This window comes from Gadus morhua, chromosome 11 (genome assembly GCF_902167405.1).
Source record: "Gadus morhua chromosome 11, gadMor3.0, whole genome shotgun sequence".
NCBI classification, from domain to species: domain Eukaryota; kingdom Metazoa; phylum Chordata; class Actinopteri; order Gadiformes; family Gadidae; genus Gadus; species Gadus morhua.
Genome location: NC_044058.1, coordinates 13,387,519 through 13,406,330, shown reverse-complemented (window position 1 = coordinate 13,406,330; position 18,812 = coordinate 13,387,519). Strand labels below are relative to the sequence as shown.

The 18,812-nt window shown below is 41.5% G+C and overlaps 1 protein-coding gene across 2 annotated transcripts; it reads left to right on the top strand.

The window, feature by feature from the left end:
- Window positions 1-7,741: 7,741 nt before the first annotated feature.
- zdhhc3a (zDHHC palmitoyltransferase 3a) lies at window positions 7,742-18,793 on the top strand. Of its 2 annotated transcripts, none has more exons than XM_030369802.1 (7): window positions 7,742-7,951; window positions 8,676-9,144; window positions 9,544-9,668; window positions 9,865-9,961; window positions 11,300-11,381; window positions 12,673-12,803; window positions 17,719-18,793. In XM_030369802.1, exons 2-7 carry the CDS (start codon window positions 8,773-8,775, stop codon window positions 17,926-17,928), a joined length of 1,017 nt encoding a protein of 338 aa, XP_030225662.1. In that variant the 5' UTR covers window positions 7,742-7,951; window positions 8,676-8,772; the 3' UTR covers window positions 17,929-18,793. The 2 variants fall into 2 exon arrangements, with proteins under 2 accessions (XP_030225662.1, XP_030225663.1); XM_030369803.1 differs by lacking the exon at window positions 17,719-18,793 and adding an exon at window positions 14,815-16,994.
- Window positions 18,794-18,812: the final 19 nt, after the last annotated feature.

The window sequence follows — 18,812 nt, the reverse complement described above, 5'->3', positions numbered from 1 at the left end:
TGAGCAGAGCAGTGTTGGCTGGTCTGTGCAGGGGGCAGGCCGCACGGAGGTAAATACGACGGCCTTTAGGGGAAGGCGATTAACAACACAGCGGTACACTTACAGAAGGAGAGTGTTTGACGGAGCGAGGAGGCGTAATTGGACGGCGCGCACAGAGCACATTGCTCATTGGCACAGTGCACAAGCTTTGGTGAGTCATTTCGGTTTCAGGGCTCCAGTCATCTCTTATTCTCCTTCTACTTCGCCACATCCAGGCACTGTTGTCTTTTACCACCCGGGGAGTTATTAAATCCATCCTGAAAAAAACTTTCAGCCTTCAACATGGTCTGGGTTGCCATGCACAAGCGAACATGCACACACACAGACACACACACACACACACACACACACACACACACACACACACACGCACTCTGCGCTTTTGTGTGTGTGTGTGTGTGTGTGTGTGTGTGTGTGTGTATGTTTGTGTGTGTGTGTGTGCGTGTGTGTGTGTGTGTGTTTGAAAATTCCATCCATGTGTGTTAGTGGAGTGGGGACGAAGAGGAGATTGAAGAGTTCTGTGTTCATCCTTCAAAGTTCTTTATGCGGGCAGCAAACATGTTCCGACATAGTAACATATACACTCCACTCTTCTCTCTCTTAGGAAACGTTGGTTGACAAGGGTTACCACTGGTCGTCAGTGTTTGCATTGTCCATTGAAACATAGACACGCCATTGAATAATCCCTGAAACTCAATTTAATGATGTTGAAATAGTTATTTGCCCATGTCTAAAATTTTCATTTGATTATTACACTATATATATAATTTAATGTCTGAATATTTCATTAATTCAAGATAAAGAAATGGCACAACACAAACAGCATACATTTACATTTCATTTTCATTTACATTTACTGTAATGACAATGCAACTCATGCAATAAACTTAAAGAGTTTATTGTAATGAAGGGAGAAAACATTGTAAGATAAAAGTAGACTCTGCAGAGAGGCCCTGTAGTGTGCCCTGACCACCCTGAAAAAACGTGCACAGCACAGTGCTGGGCAGGGAAGTCCTTGAGGGCACAGCTGCAAGTAGGGATGCCACTACTCCCTTTGGCCATCTCAGGATGTAGCTCTGGGTATTGCTGCGTTTGAGTCAGCCGAGCCTGATTACGGCCTTTAATTCAGAAGGGATCCCGCGAGGGACACCAATACTATCTAGATATTCATGGTAATCAAAGGCCAAGAGACCAGAGCTCCTCCTTTGAGAGGGGAGGAAAGAGAACCTGTCTCTCTCCTGTTTGGGAATAAGAATGATTGTATAAGGGTTGTGCAAACATAACTCTCGCTCATAACACCTGCCAGTTCGTGACAAGGGTCGTATATAAACTGATATAGATATACACTATACCTCCACTGGCCCAATATACATCAGTATGACAACATTTTGTTGCGTCATTGCAGTATGAGGATCGTCTCGTTTGCAAGTTCCCGTTGTTGACCCTGACGACACGTCTGTGCTTACCACAGGGAAGCCTGGATTTGAGGTGGTGTTGTTGATCGGGCTAGGTGGGCTGGAAGGGTCGGTCTTCAAGGAGGGGCGCATTTCAGGTCTGGATTCACCTAGATGCACTGAGGAAAAAAGAGAACAGAATTTACAGTTAACTGTCCTCTCAACGTTTTTCTATCTCGTTTTTTTTCCTAACATTTCTTATTGTTTAGCTAATATTTTTTGACTTGTTTTAAACTCCCTAATCCATCATTTGTTTTCACATATATCATGTTTGGAGATCACTCCATCATCTCCCCATTATTGACTCGTTACAGTAATACCCATGATTATTATAATTTTATTAATTTTAACCAATTCAACTGGTTTTGTTCAAAACCAGACGCCGGTTAAGTAATATTCGTCGACACTTCTCGCCATTGAGAAGAAGAATTTTATCACACGTGATTGACAGGCCAGATTGATTCCCCGACTCAATCACAGAAATTATGCCCTGATTGGTCAGAAATGACGGAGTAGTCTAAATGCTTAGCTCCTAGGTAGGCACAGTAAACTAGAAAAAACAGCTAATTTAACTCCTTCTCTACATTTAGATTTATGATTCTGATTATAATTCATGAATGGAAATTTATTTTAGAATGATTGTCAAATTTTCCCCACTTCTCTTTACATCATCACAGCAATCCATAAACCAAATGCTCTGACAAAATCTGGTATCTGTGGCACTCGCAGGCACGTAATAAGCCTGTTTACCTGCCTAACCGGCTACCTGCGTGCACTCTGCAGCTGAACTCATTACACATGACCGAAGTCTTCCACAAGGCCAGACAGACCCAGAGCTATTCAGAGATCTCTCTCTATTTAGAGATCTCTCTTAATAGCTCTGGGCAGACATATTGCTAAAGCGAGCAAACTAGTCATGTGTTTTAGGGGAATTTCTTTGGAGAGAGGCCTGGGATTTTTCGGTTGGATACTTTTAAAATCGATCTCACTCTGGGCGGTTTCTCCAAATTGCCTAGCTTTAATGTCTTTCATTTGATGAAGGGTAGTGACAGCGTTGTTAAATATTAACTGATTATCCTGTGAATCGCAAAGAGATGATTTTGTAATATTTCAAATTGCTGTGAAGCAAATCTGTTATGTCTCTCCCTCCAATTTCTATCTGCTTGTTATTGAGCAAAGGAGAGAGAAAGATAAGATTAGATAGCATTTTATCCTAGTGGGAAAAAGTGAGTTTCTAAAAAATGAAAGTATCATCTTATTTCAGAATTAGTTGTAATCTTTCTGATCTGAACTCTGGTGTCCTAATTTGGAAGCACTTCATAAAAATGCATATCCTTCCAGATGCAACGATTCCCTATAAAACTCCACATACTAATGTACAGATTATGTATGCAGTATTCCTGTTCAACATATATACCAGTAGGAGTTTACATTTCTTTTTCAAAGGCTGGCGTGAGCATCAAAAGGTTAGCTGAAAATGTAAATCACCTCCTCTGTGGGTGGTGGAACAAATCTTTGTCGTAATGTAACAGTCTTTATTCAGTTTTGACCTCAGCAATAATCGGCCTGATTTACATGTTTCTAGATAGATTTCCATTTATTATGAGGTCCTTTTGTTTGGTCAATGAAAGGAGAGAAGAGAAGCTAAATGCAGTTGCCCTGAATGTCCTCAGGATCTATACTGCCAGCAAACCTACAGAAGCCTAATGCATTCACTTGAGCAAATAATGCTTCCCCTGCTTCTCTGAGTGACGAGATTATTATCTCAGAATTGTGTAAAAAGATCTGTGCTTGTATGTCAGAATTAATGGGATACCTCAAAAACCTGCTACAGTGCTATATTATTCCAAATATGGGGTAGATAAATGTATGGTATCTAAGGAGCTACATGGTACATATTCCAAATTATGGAAGGTGCCTGCGCAAAAGTAGACAAATAAAAACAATACCATCTATAGACATAAACATAGACACTTGTCTATGATCACTCACCGATCCTGTGAGTGTGGAGCACGCCCGGTGATCATGCTGGGCCTCAGGTCCGTTATAGTGGGACAGGAGAGCGTTGATGATGTCCTGATCTGATAGGTGTTGAAGGGGGTTCTTGGTGGCTGTAGTGTTGCACGTATACAAAGTACATAACTTAAACAAATAATAATAATAGTAAAAAATAATTAATGTTTTTTAAGGATAAATGAGATGCAGATACAGTGGTTAGACATTGGTCCAGCGAAGCCGCAGAGGCCAAATACAATTACAATTATTGCCTATTTGTAAAGTTGCATCCTTGTAGTAATGACAAATTTTTTGCTGTGAATGTTTCATACAGTTTGATGCCTGTCGATGCCCACAAGTGTCACCCAATGTCTCAAACACAAACCAATTTAAACTGGATTGGACTAAACAGGTGGGACATATTTGCTTCCATGAAATCTACCTTGAACATATGTGCATAAGTTCATGGAAATATTATGTCTTATAACCTAGAATTGACGTGTTCTAAATTCACAAGTCCTTTGGAAACCATAATCACAAAATCAATCTAATATGAAGATATCTAACTAAATATTTTAGGTTATCAAAGAATCCCCCCTAATATATTTTTCTTTATTTCTGAAATGGCATTGCTAGTTTCCTTGTAAACGTTAAAGCGGTAATATTACAGTGTACGGGTGCATTCGTGCGAAGTATAAATGAACCGTTCAAAATGGTTCAGTGTTGTTAGTCCTAATTCAGAGTGACAAGTCCCACTGCAGCCCATGTTGACATAAAGACACTATATTTGCAAGTCCTTTTTCCATCAGATTTTCAAGCGAATTAACTCTTAAAGCGAATTAATTTGTAGCGACATAAGAAGCGCCTAAACGGTTTTCCATCGACAGAATGATTATAGCGAATTAAAATTGTGTCACAATGCCCCGTGTTGAAGCGCATTTTTCTGACCCGCTAGATGATTTTCCATCAGCAATGCGCATGCGCGACATTCTATATCGCTTCAGCCGTTTTCCATTACTTTTATGTCGCTAGAACTTTCCCAAAACCACCTCTGCAGAGCGAATTAACTTAGTGCGACAAAATCGGCGTTAGAGCGATATAACCCTTTTTCCATCACATATGTCGCACTAACTTTTGATGCGCATCATTTTAAAGCGCATTATCTTTTTGATGGAAAAAGGAATGTCTGTTTCACACCTGAGGTGTGGGAGATTTGTGTTCCGTCACACAGTACTTCTGAATTGCTGGGTTACTTTTTAAATAACAAAAACCCCAAACTAGTTCTCTCAAAATGTACAGAGAAAGCAAAAATATTTGTAATTAATATGGATGTGACCATATATAACAAATATCAAACCACTGTCTGTCAGTGCCCTCTTGTGATGAACCACTTGCCTGTCATTTGAGAGAAATACAAAGTGAGAGGCGGCTCACTGTCTGACTGACACTATTCTGAAATTCAGGGGGAAGGTATGAATTTAAAAGTAGGCCACAGAATAACTAATTAATTGTTTTATCCCATGATAATAACCTATCATGCAGCAAGCACATAAGTTAATTTCAGGGTATCCATGGAAACATGAGCAACTAATGATGCGATCAACGAGTTGCTGTTGTTTTGCCAGAGAGACAATACATGTGAGAGCACCATGTACAGTAGATGCCAAACAATGTCAAATGTTTGATGGTCCAAAGGTTTGTTGGTTTTACGCCATCAAAGATGTTGTAAATATAAAATTGAATTTATCATCAATGTTTTCGACCCCAAAATACAGCAGACTGTAGAACATCTTTCTCGACAGCTTGTCATGTTCCATGTTTCATGATGGACACAACGGACAAAGTGCACCGCACAACCAATGCAAACAATGGTTATGCTACTCGACCGCATTACAAATAACATGCACATCAAAGGGAAGACTTCAGTGAGTGCTGAATGTAAATCCTAACAAGCAACAACAAACCGTGCCTCCTGTGCATAACCGAAGGCCTAATAGGAACATCCCAGATGTGGAGGAGAGTTGTTGGATGTTGCACAGACAAAAAAGGACTAAAAACCTCCTAATTGAGGAGCACTTTAACAGTCTTCTGCGAAATGGAACATACATTTGGCTTAGCATCACCAAGACATTATTGACTGGTATTGGCTTGTGAGTGAGCTAACCATGGTACCTGCTGTTGGAATGACTAAATTGCCTAATATCGACATCCTATTCCCTAATCTTGATTGTAATATATAATATTTTTGATCATAATATAAAGCACAACCAACCGCCACCACCAGCCCGCCGCCCCCCAACCTTCTTTCCCTCATAGAAAAATTCTGTTATAATAGGATGATGTCATCTGCTTATGGGCTTGTGGCTCGGGGAACCCAACAGAACGGGTTCCAGACAGCTCTGCTTCAGGAGGCTGTTCAGATATATATATATATATATATATATATATATATATATATATATATATATATATATATATATATATATATATTTAAGCAATAGATCACGCCCGGCTGTGGTATGTGCTCATTATACCACTGTTAAGGGGCGTTGTCCGGCCCCGACGCGCAGCGGAGGGCCGGCGACCCCCTTCACAGTGGTATAATGAGCACATGCCACTGACTGAAGTGATCTATTGCTTTTATACAACGGTTACTGTTATGGCGAAACGAAAGTCATAGACACACTACATTTAAAAAGAAACCAAGGAAGTCAAAGTAGCCGTTTTATTAAAGACTACGAAAAAGTAGTCCCTCCTGGCTGCCGCTATGAATCGACGGTCGCTATGCAACACACTTTAGCGTCCCTCAGAGAGAAGGCTCCGAAAGAGCAGTTCGCCGGCAATTTGTCCTATGGAGCAGTTCACTCGCCGATTTTAGGCTTCAGTGAACTGTGCTATTGCTTTTATACAACTGTTAAAATTATGGCAAAATGACTCCACACACACACACTAGTAAAAATACGGTTGTATTCTTTGACACTTTCCACTTCAAGGCGCGGAGTGATACTTTCACAAAATGATTGGGCGTCATAGCAGTTATGCATACGCTCATTATACAACAGTTAGGAACCAATCAGATCGCTGGATTCAGGCCCCCCGTTGTATAAATATATTTATACAACGGGGGACCTAAATCCAGCGATCTGATGGTTCCCAACTGTTGTATAATGTTGTATAAATATATTTATACAACGGGGGGCCTGAATCCAGCGACCTGATTGGCTCCTAACTGTTGTATAATGAGCGTATACATAACTGTTATGACGCCCGATCATTTTGTGAAGGTTTGCATATCACTCCGCGCCTGGAAGTAGAAACAGTTACAAAGTAAAACATATGTTGGATGATGGAGACTGTTAATGTTGTTACTCCGGGAGTGAGCAAGGCGATGGAGAGACTAACGAAAGCTTAGGCACACGGCGAGTGAACTGCTCCATAGGATAAATTGCCGGCGAACCGCTCTATCGGAGCCTTCTCTCGGAGGGACGCTAAAGTGTGTTGCATAGCGACCGTCGATGCATAGCGGCAGCCAGGGGGGACTACTTTTTGGTAGTCTTTAATAAAAACGGCTATTTTGACTTTCTTGGTTTCTTTTTAAATGTAGTGTGTCCATGACTTTCGTTTCGCCATAACAGTAACCGTTGTATAAAAGCAATAGATCACTTCAGTCAGTGGCATGTGCTCATTATACCACTTATCAGTGGTATAATGAGCACATACCACAGCCTGGCGTGATCTATTGCTTAAATATATACGGAGTAATATATATATCCTTTTCAACCCGTCACACCTGCATGATAATCTTGTCTATTTAGAGCATACTTTGCGCTGAAGCAGGACAGGGCATTTCATGGATTTACACTGGGTTAGTGTCTCTAAATTTAGATGATATAGAATGAGTAACATCAGAAACTACTAACGAAAGGCACAATATGTATTGCCTTATTGTGTGTAATATGAAATCATACATTTAATCCTGTACCAAAAAAAGGTGAATATCATTTTTTTTTAACATCGATTTCTGAGTTGTTTTTAATGAATTGGAGATGCCTCACTGGGCCGCAGGCAAAGCCTGAGGAGATTTCAATAGTTCATACTTATTTATTCATGTAATAAAATAGAATGCACATTTCAACTGAGTCAGATGTATTAAACTTTTTGCCTTCACAAAGCCTCAACCTTTGCATCATCATCTTCAACGTTAGTGAACCTACTCCTAATTAAAAACAGGTGTTCACATCCGCATTCGTCACGATGTGTTGTGGTTGAGCCGGGGGGGTTGGTGCGTTAAACACTAGCAAGGAAGGAGAATGCGATTTTCTAACAACGAAACGAATGCCTTGGATTAGGTCCTGCTGCAACTTTTAAAGACATTACAACGTTCACATGAAGATTAAACATCCGTTGCCTGACGGTTTTCTTTATAATTGTTAGCGAGGAGACAGAGCCGCTGGTGAACGCAGGTGAGATCTCGCTCACACACACGTTACCTAGTTAGCCAGCAAGCTAATTAAAGCTCCTTTTTATATACTGTCTCCTGGTACTCATGGACTCTAAGGTAAAACCGGGATGGCCTCTCTAATCGCTACCAGTGCTAACGGTCTGTCCCGATATCGATGCGTTATCCGGGATGACAGTGCTGGTCATCGTTTGATACTTGACCAACGTGGCTAACAGGCGAGCTAGCCTTCCCAGCACCACCAGCAGTATGTGTTCACTGAGTCAGACTGCAGAGGCATGCAGCAGTGGCATGGGCTGCTTCTCTCTGTGCGTTTGACCTCTGGTGATGTTGATATCCACTGAGCTCTAAGAAGTCCCTGGTTGTTCACGATGCAAGATAAACTTTATTGTCCGACAAAGTGGAACAGCGCATTCTGCAGCCAAAAAAATAAATAAATATAAAGATGGTAGAAAAATTACAAAGGTGTTATAATACCTGCATACAGCACGGCCCCTTAAGGCACCTTTATACACACAATTATGTTACTTTAAGAGGTTTAATGTAGAGGCCAGGGTCTTTTTGGCAAGCTATTGGTCAAAACCGACATGTGTATACAGTACATATTTTTTTTATGTAGTTAGGATCGGTTTATCTCAGTTGGAGGGAAAGGTCTATCCCTCCTGTCCTCTGCAAACCACCTTGCCTGTCTCCTTTTAATCTCCTCCTCCGACCCTGTCTCTTCCCAGCATGCGGTAAGTGAGCCAGAACCTGCTCCCCTAACGCTGCCAGCTGTGCCTGGAGTGGCTGCGGGCGGCGCGAGTGGCCGGTGTGGATGAATGAAGCATGAAGAGCCCGGTGCACCGATGCAGGGACCCGGAGCACGGCCGTGGAGAGCACGGCCGGGGGGACCATGGCCGAGCGGAGTCCCGGCAGGAGTCCCGGGCCGGCTACCTGCAGGCCGAGCAGCGCATCCCCATCTCCAAGGACATCATCACCTCCTCCTCAGCCTCAGCCATGTGGTTCATCCGGGACGCCTGCGGCATTGTTTGCGCGGTCATCACCTGGATGCTGGTGCTCTACGCCGAGTTCGTGGTGGTGTTTGTCATGCTGCTGCCCTCCAAGAACCTCACGTACAGCCTCATCAACGGCGTGGTGTTCAACAGCCTGGCCTTCCTCGCCCTCGCCTCGCACTTCCGGGCCATGTGCACCGATCCTGTGAGTGTGGAGCACGCCCGGTGATCATGCTGGGCCTCAGGTCCGTTATAGTGGGACAGGAGAGCGTTGATGATGATCTGATAGGTGTTGAAGGGGGTTCTTGGTGGCTGTAGCGTTGCACGTATACAAAGTACATAACTTAAACAAATAATAATAATAGTAAAAAATAATTAATGTTTTTTTAAGGATAAATGAGATGCAGATACAGTGGTTAGAAATTGGTCCACCGAAGCCGCAGATGCCAAATACAATTACAATTATTACCTGTTTGTAAAGTTGCATCCTCGTAGTAAGGACACATTTTTGGCTGTGAATGTTTCATACAGTTTGATGCCTGTCGATGCCCACAAGCCATTCCACTTCAGAAACGGGCCTAACAATGTTTTTGGTCCTTGCTAGGGGGCTGTGCCAAAAGGAAACGCTACGAAGGAGTACATCGAGAGCCTCCAGCTAAAGCCAGGCCAGGTGGTCTATAAGTGTCCCAAATGTTGTAGCATAAAGCCAGACCGAGCTCACCACTGCAGGTAGGGAGAACCATAGGATCACACAAGTCAGCATCAAAACTTCCATTTTGAAAAAGTATTTCACAGTAACAGATTAGGTGCAAATGTATTATTATTTTAGTCATACTTTAGTCTCAAGAAAGTCTACTTTTGGCAATCAGTGATGTGGTGCAGTGCATGAATAATTAGTATTTTTGTCGTGTTCATCCTTCAAAAGTGTTTGCAAGCGGTGCATCCGGAAAATGGACCACCACTGTCCCTGGGTCAACAACTGCGTCGGGGAAAACAACCAGAAGTACTTTGTGCTTTTCACTGTAAGTGTCTAACACAGAAGACACCCTGAATAGTTTTCACATAGTTGGTTCACAGTCCAGTAGTTCCACAGCCACATTATTTGCCCAGAAAGAAAGTTGTTTGTTTGTTGGTTATGTTACAGATCTCATCAGTCTCATAATTTCCTCTACAACTAGATGTCTACGTTAGGAGCTTGCTTAGCATTTCAAATCATAATATGGTCCTTATATGAATACAATGCCTGAAGTAGCCTAATCACTATAAATGGATTTCTGCATATGAATGCAGAATCTGTTGGCAATTATAGTCCGATTAGTATTGACCAATCATGTTTCAGAGGGCTTTGGTTGTATCCGGACATAAGTCCATATGGAGAGCAAAAGAAGCAGGATGCATTGTCCAAAACGCATCTTGGAACCCATTGGCTATTGTCTGATGACGATTTTGCCCTTTTAATAGCATTAAAAAAAGATATCTGTATAGATATGCAGATATCCGTTTATGGATATTTGCATATATCCATCCTGCATAAATCCATGTATCCAAAAGAAAATATCCTATTAGGGAGATTAGATTAAATGTTTTCTGACGCCAAAACAATCCGATACTGGCGACGTCTCTCAAGTCCTACTCCATTCACACGTCTCCAGTTGCTTATCGGAGTAATAACATTGACCGGTGCATGGAAGAGGAAGTCCTGGCTTGGTGGCTAAACCAGAGGCCCCAAAACCCCGGCCCCGGCCTCTTGAGGCTGAACCGTTGTCAGTTGATGGGTTCTGCGATTGACCGATAGCTAACTAGTGTGATTGGTCGTATTTTACTATTTTTATAATTGCAATCTCGAAGTTTAAATGTTCCTTCAACTTAAGGCATTTGTAATATCTTGTATTAAGTATTAATAGAGTCTGTCTTTAGCCACAAAACCACAGAATCACGCACATACGCAAACACACCTCATATAAAAAGTGATTATATTACTTTGCATAATATAATCAATAATTCAAATGCATAATATTATTTCGACTGCATTCAATTTGATAAATTACAATTTTAAATGAAAACATTTTGTTGAGGCTGTAAATAGCTTTCTGATTAAATTGGATTACGGCTAATGAAGGAACCATGCACCCTGCTGGCACTAATTGCCCCTAAAGACGTATCCTGGGGCAATTAGGTTGGATGGTTTATACATTTGTGTTCAAGTGTTGGGTCACATCAAAGCAAAAACTCTTCATCACACAAATGATACATTTGAATGAAGAAATTCTGAATGAAGATTAATCCATCCATTGTTTGCCACTAACTTGTAACAAAGTGTAATAAAGCGGCCCTCATGATTTCCTGTATCTCTTTCCCAGATGTACATTGCACTCATCTCCCTCCATTCTCTGACAATGGTGGTGTTCCATTTCCTCTACTGCTTTGAGGACGACTGGACAAGTGAGTATATTTATGTTCCCCACCACCTTGTTGTTGTTCCTCAGAAGGCCTCAGCCTCATTGTAGTTTCTCGATTAATGAAAACCGTTACACCTGCCTGAGTTATGTTATGCAGATCCCGCTCCCCCATTCTGTTAGGTTTCTCGTCTTTCTTTTTGTTTCATTTCACTCTTCTTTTTGCTTTGCGTCCGTCCTGGCATGTTCTATTCTTTCTGGAACCTGGCTGTGGTGCAGCCAGCTGTCTGAAGGTCAGTCATACCTGGTAGCCTAGTTAGCATAGCGGCATGTGTAGTAAAGAGCCCTTTGAGTCCTTGTGTGTGTACTTTCATGCGTGTCTGTATTTCCATGTGTTTTGTCAATGTGTTTTTTTGTGCTCCTCACATCTCTCACCCTCAACATTTCCTGCTTAGTGTTTCTTTAATTTTGGTCTATTCATATATATTTTTGGCCAAATTGCTTATCCAAATTGCATATTGTTCAGCTGTTCATTGTTGTATGGCTTTGTTATTGCGCCCGCTGTCTTAAGTGGTCAGGTCAGAGATAGGTTTGGGAGAAAATCTGAAGATTTGGACCGAAATGAATCGCAGGAAATGGAAAAAGAAAAACCTGCCCTTTCCTTGCAACCTGAAATAATATTTTTGTAATTGTTTTGTTGGTCCAAGGCCATTGCAAGAATAGAGGGTTTAATCAACCGTGTGATTTTTAATAAAAACAGCTGTCACGATTCAGCCAAGATTCGTTCACACTAGAGGTTCGATTTTTGTGGCTGGGTAGTTTGATCTCGTGGTCATAGAAGTGTTGTTTTTTTATTTATAATCGGACTGGGGAGTAAGCTATTTGGTTCGAATAATCAGAATGTTATATGTATTATAACATTGTTTCAATAAACCTTATGTATCAATCACTGTGATCGGTTAGTTTATAAGGTAATAAATACACTTCTGTATTAGGCTATTCATCATGAGTCCGTGGATCGATCGTATTCATGATTCCATGGATCAATAATGTTATAATCACCAGTTCATCTTTTTTTTACTACTATTTTTAATCCAAGTGTCTGGTTTTAGACATGAATGCCAGACTCAGGCAGAAGCTGCAGGGGGTAGGCTCCGGCTTGTGTTTCTGGGCCGAGCCAAGCTCTAATTCACGTCCATCTCCTTGTGAGGCCATGAGAACAGTTAGGTTGTGTAGGACCTCCTTAAGTGATCCTGTTACCCTCTGACCTCTCTCTGTCTCCCCCTCTGTCTCCCCCTCTGCCTCCCTCTCCCCACTCCCATCCCTGTGCATTCCAGAGTGCAGTTCCTTCTCCCCCCCGGCCACAGTAATCCTCCTCATCCTCCTGTGCTTCGAGGCCCTCCTCTTCCTCATATTCACCTCTGTGATGTTCGGTACCCAGGTCCACTCCATCTGTACCGACGAGACCGTAAGTCACGCCCACACTCCACGGCTCTATACCATCCACCCCATCGGTACCCACCGGACCGTCAGTCACCGTCACACTCCACGGGTCTGGAAGGATTCGAGGCTCTTCTGTGGTCTTTCCTTTCCTGCTTTTTTCCTGCTCTCTCCTCCATCTTTTATTCCCTAGCACTTAGATGTGCATCGGACCGTTCGCTGCCTCTGTAGCTTGCAGATATGGAGATGTGGGACTGCGGATCTGAAGGGCTTGAGTGTCGTTACTGAAGTCATGATTAATATGAAACGGAAAATCAGTTTCACTAAGCTGTGTAGACGGTGATGTCCAAGACAAAGCCACAAAAAGTTGAACAAAATAATGTTCTTATTTCCATGCTTATCCAATCATCTGCTGACTGTGAGAGAGGATCACAAATATAATAGTATCAGTGAAAAACTTTGGCATATGTTAAAATGAATAGCTGAGCGAGTTATTATAATCACAGAATTTCACACAATGTTGCTTTGCTGCAGTGTTCCATGCATTTTATTTTCTGTGTCCTTGTCGTACAGAAGGTACATTCAATTCTGATGGAACTGAATGCAAGTTGAAGTTCAAGTTCTTCATTGTCCCTAAAAGGGAAAGGAATGCACAGCCTTTTCTCTGGTAAAACGTTTAATCACAGATGGTTTCTTGGTCTTAGGAGAAGTCCTGCCTTATTTGGGGAAACAGCTATGCATGATTCCAGGCTGTTACAGGTTTGATTATGCTTGATTTGTCACAGCCAAAGCCTATTAATGAGTTTTCCTACGCTGTGATCCTGAAGTGTGAATTTTATAACCATATACCTGATATTCTAAATGAAAAACCCAACCGAAAAAAATATTTTATCTAAATGGGGAGACATTCAACCTCAAATTAAATTGAACGAAGAAGAAACTGCGAACACTGGCCCTCTTATGAAAACGTAATAGACAAGCTAATAAGTTATCCCTGCATGTCGCTACTGCTCCAGAATCCAAGGAGCCCTTACTTGATCAGTCTGTTAATTGGGGTTACTCTTTTGTTTTTTGTATTTTACTCTTAAAGTATATTGCCACGCTAATGGCAAAATACTTTATAAGTCATTAATCTCCCAAACAGTGTGAAGAGTCTACTTGTGTGTTTCGTTTGTGAGCTTTCCTTCTTTATTCGCTTTGTCAAAACCAAGCTGACTGAAGCAAACCCTGAAGCATCTCTTCTTCCTGCCGCCAAATTATTTTTGTCTGCAACTCTATGACATATCTATGAATTTAATTTCATATCAATATCGGCCTGTACGCTTATCTGTTCGTAAAATCAATACTGTGCAGTAAATCAGAGTGGGTCTTGTTCTTGGTGATTGAAATACCCTGCACACCTTCTTTTATCCACTCATTGTGTTTGCAACCTTTGTCAAAGGTTGCAAAGTTGGGCCCAACCAACCAGTTTATCAGTAGGCTAATATTATGGGCCGTTATCAGGCCTAAATCAGGGCTTTGGTGTGAATTACACCAATACTGTACCGATAGGCCAGTACTTAGAGTGTGAACGTGAACAAGGTTGTGATAGAATAACAAACAATACCTTGAAAGACACTCTTTATCTTTACTAGAGGTGAGTACAGTATACTCGTATGAATTTTATGTTGACTAATTGTAGGTGGTAGTGGAATAAAACAAAATAATTGTAGAATATTTAATTCAATCAGAAAATTTGTAATCTTTACCAATTTGTCTGGATATCAAACAGGCTATAAAATTAATAAGAAATAACATGGAAAGAAAGAAACTTTGACCCGGACAATGTATGCACTAAAAATCACTCAATAGGTTAATGACTATGTTTTGTATATATGTATACATCTCCTATTTAATATATTTTCTACTCATCTTCATATTGGTCCGGCCCTAGTGTAAAGCCGAGATGAAGCGGTTCAGGGATGTGTGTGGTCGGTCACCCGTTTGGGGCGCCCCCCTGGAAGTCCACCCACTGAAGTTGCGTTGTCTCTTGTTTTCAGGGCATAGAGCAGTTGAAAAAGGAAGAGAGAAGATGGGCTAAAAAAAATAAATGGATGAACATGCGGGCGGTTTTCGGACATCCGTTCTCCATATTGTGGTTTAGCCCCCTCGCCACGCCCGAACAAGGGAAGGCTGAAACCTACCAGTATGTGGTGTGAGAGAGAGAAAGAGGGAGAGAGAGCGAGAGACAGACCGAGAGAGAGAGAGAGAGAGAGAGAGAGAGAGAGAGAGAGAGACCGAGAGCTCAGTAAGAGGAGCTGGCAAGCTGAAACCATCCAACCAAACTAAACCAAACCCCTTTCAACCAATCCCCGCCTAGCTGGCCAAGACTAGCCAGCTCATTTACGCCTGCTGCTCCCAAATGCTGAACCTGATCACTGAACTGTGACCGCTACACTACCCACGGACAGCTCCTTCCTGTGTTTCTTATGCTGATGAGAACATGCTTTTCATTTTATTTTTCCGCTCTAAAAGAGGGGAAGAGACTTCACTGGGAAGAGTCGCAGAGGAAAAGAAACCCCTTTCTGCGTGTGAAAGGTTTTCTGGTAGAATTGCAGACATGAAACTAAAATTGTGATATTGTTTTTGACATTCCTCCATAATTCCCAGCTCTGAAACGTTTGCGTGTTTGTATTTTATCAATCGTTAGTCGAGCGACAGCACGGCCATCATATTAACAGAGCAGATGTTGTTTCTTAAGGTGTTCATTTTAGCTGTTTTGTTATCAGAACATTCTTGCGACTGATGAACATATAAATTCCCCAGGCCATCTAGTTATTCATCAAGCAATACCTTTCCTTTCATTAGGCATAATGGAGACACGTCGATTGGAACACCTAATTGCATGCAAGCAAGGCCCACTTAAATCTCATCATCAAAGTTTAATCAAAGGGTGTTTTTCTTTTTGCTTGAAAGGAGTCTCTTTTTTCCGGATGTGTGATTAGTTGGGACTGAGTTAATTTGGATGTCAAAAGCGCAAAACAGTCGTTGTTTTGAGGGAAAAAAGAGCAGATCTTTAACAGATATCTCATTCAATCGTTTTCAGCCGCAACGACTGACAAGTGAACCTGTTTGTTTGAAGCACAATTTCGGCGCGTACGACTGAAACAGGGATGGTCTTGGTTTGTGTAACTTCACTGTAACAGTCCAGTTCAAGCATTTAACTATTAAACCTTACTGTCACTATCTGCACTATTAAAGGAGCGCTGTTTAAGATTCTATAGTGCTGGGCCTCTAGTGGTTTACAAGTACACTGAGTTTATATACTTTGTATTTTTCATGTCTAGTAAAAATTTGGTTGAATTTGTGTAAATGTGCTAATAGTCAATCCAATTGTTTATTACCGTCAATTCACATTTTGCTATTGTGACCTATTAGGAGGATTCCCATTTGATCTAAGGCCCATAAATCAACTAGGGAAGGTCAAGATAATGGAAAACTATCCTAGCTGGACAGGTTACATTGTGTGGTTAGAACACAGCAAAATCTATATATTTTCAAAGTCTTATCTTTTAATGTTATTAGTTTTCTCAATCTTACACAGTGCCCCTTATGTACTACTTGGCTGACTTGCACTTTTTAAATAATTTTGTTACTTTTTATCTCGCCAACTTCTCTCTGTTCAACAGTTCATTTTCTTTGTTTTACTCTGTTTTTGTATGATGTGCGTATCTCTTTAATTATTTGACTGCATGGTTCATGGTAGGACATATTTTTTGTAGGTGATTATTCTGCTGGTGTGCTATTGCTGAGTTTTGCCAGTGATTGGTGAGAGTGCTGTAGCAGATATTGGTGTTTTTATGTTTTAAACATTTCTAATTATAATTATTCTGAAGAACTTTGAGTACATGTGCAAAGAATAAATTATTCTTGGTGTGTGTGTGTGTGTGTGTGTGTGTGTGTGTGTGTGTGTGTGTGTGTGTGTGTGTGTGTGTGTGTGTGTGTGTGTGTGTGTGTGTGTGTGTGTGTGTGTGTGTGTGTGTGTGTGTGTGTGTGTGTGTGTGCGCGTGCGTGCGCGTGGAGCATAAAAGCCTGATGTATTGTTTGGAACCATTTGATGTGCAATGCATAGTTTACTCTCTGTGTCCTGTTCATCCATCTGAACAGACACCTCTTTACTGATGCAACAGACTCCTCCATGTTCTACCTTCCCTGTATAAAACTCCCCTGAATTTTCCAACTTCTGTCTATCCCTTCATGGACAACTCTCATCCTCTCATTGTCTGTTATGCTGCACTTTATTCTCTGGGATCTCTTTCTCTTTTGCCCTCCTTACATAACGACTCATGCACTTGCTTTGAATGATTGATAACTTGATGACCTGGTAGATTCTTCAGCAAGCCAGCCTGTTAAGACTTGTCTGGCAGGTTTGCTGGTAAAGAGACAGAGGTAAGCTCGGAACAGAGATCACCCTAGTTGTCCTACTTAACATACATTCCATACATATGCATGCAAGTCTAAAGCAGAGGGTCTATGAAACATCCAACGTCTTCATTTTCCTTGTCTGTTTTGGACAGTAGACTCATTCAAACGTGAGTTTAATGAGTGTTTTTAAAACTGCATAATGGCATGATGCATGCCAAAATGTTTTTACCCCCGTGCCCAGTTGACTAATGATAGATGCCTTCATTCTTCATCATAATTTGCATGTGACTGGCATTGGAACATAAATCTATGTGAATTTATTAAAAATTTGCCATGTTTCTTTAGTCAGCCTAAATTCAATATTTCATTCCCAACATGTATTTATAATTTATACTTGGTGGAGAAAAGAAATAGCTCAGTAGAAAACTTTTTTTTTTTTCAGTCTCTTTTTTTAGTAGTCGTTGTGCATGCAGAGGACACGCTTCCTTCATGTGCATCTTCTGCACCCTCTCTGACTGCCTGTTCTCTCTCTTCTCCAGGGAATCGAACGTCTGAAGGGAGAGACCGGGAAGTGGGATAAGGTCCCGTGTTGGGAGGCCATGCAGGCAGCGTGCGGCGGGCCCTTCTCCCTGTCCTGGTGCAGCCCCTTCAGCGGCCTGCGCTGTGAGAGGAGGCCCCTGGAGGTCCTGGAGGAGGTCCCACAGGGGGAGATCATTGAGGAGGACATCATAGAGATTCCACTGTACTAGTAGCGCCACAAGGCCTTCGCTGCTTTTAATTATATTTTGAAGGACTATTTAGTCATCTTGTATACTTAACACATGTGCAATCGTGCGGCGATCATTTTGGTTTCTAGACCCTCAAAGTGAGAATTGGAGGCAGATGAGTCCAATTTCTTGGATGCACGATTCTGTAGAAAATGCAGCTATTTGTAAGAAGTATCGTCGTTGGAATACAGACACCACTACAGTGCAACAATATGCCTCAGAGCTCAAGCCGTCCATTAGAAGAACAGACACGATCAGAGAAGGTGTTTAAAGCTTCAGAGCTTCAATAAATCTACAAGGAAACCAAGATGTTTAGGCTGACGTGTTAATAGAACTGTGCTTGCGCGCCTGGGTTTCAGATGATGCCAGTGTATGGACTGCATTCTTAGCACCAGAACCAAAGGATTTTGTGGTGGAAGTGGTTGAATTGTCAACACTTTTCCTGGAGCTCAGGGAACACCACTGACCAGAAACAGCTCTAAAGGCATGATTAATTAATGGACGAGCCACTGAGCCGCGATTTTGATATCACCGTGTGCCTTAAAAGTCTGGTAGAGCAAATTTAAAGCATGGACTAGTGAGTGATTGTAGGGGGGTTGGGGTTTGCCTAATGTTCAGCTTTCCGTTTGTCGATTTCTGTGCTTGTATTTTAAATTCCTAACCCTCTTGTACTGTTCGACTTATGATACTAATTGTGTAAGAAAAGGGCTTTTAAAATGAACGCTATATGTCTTGGGACCTTTTATGTTACATTGTGTTTACTGTATAATTATGAATGACATGTTTTTTTATCAAGCATGTGTGTCTGGGGTTTAACAAATAAATTCAGTAAGTGAAGTCATATTTACCAGCTGTTCCTTTTTTCT

Excerpts from the sequence above, each read along its gene's own strand:
- zdhhc3a (XM_030369802.1), top strand. The coding sequence starts at position 8,773 with ATGAAGAGCCCGGTGCACCGATGCAGGGACCCGGAGCACGGCCGTGGA. Across the intron at positions 9,145-9,543 it reads GGGCCATGTGCACCGATCCT|GGGGCTGTGCCAAAAGGAAA; the intron begins GTGAGTGTGGAG and ends GGTCCTTGCTAG. Across the intron at positions 9,669-9,864 it reads GACCGAGCTCACCACTGCAG|TGTTTGCAAGCGGTGCATCC; the intron begins GTAGGGAGAACC and ends ATCCTTCAAAAG.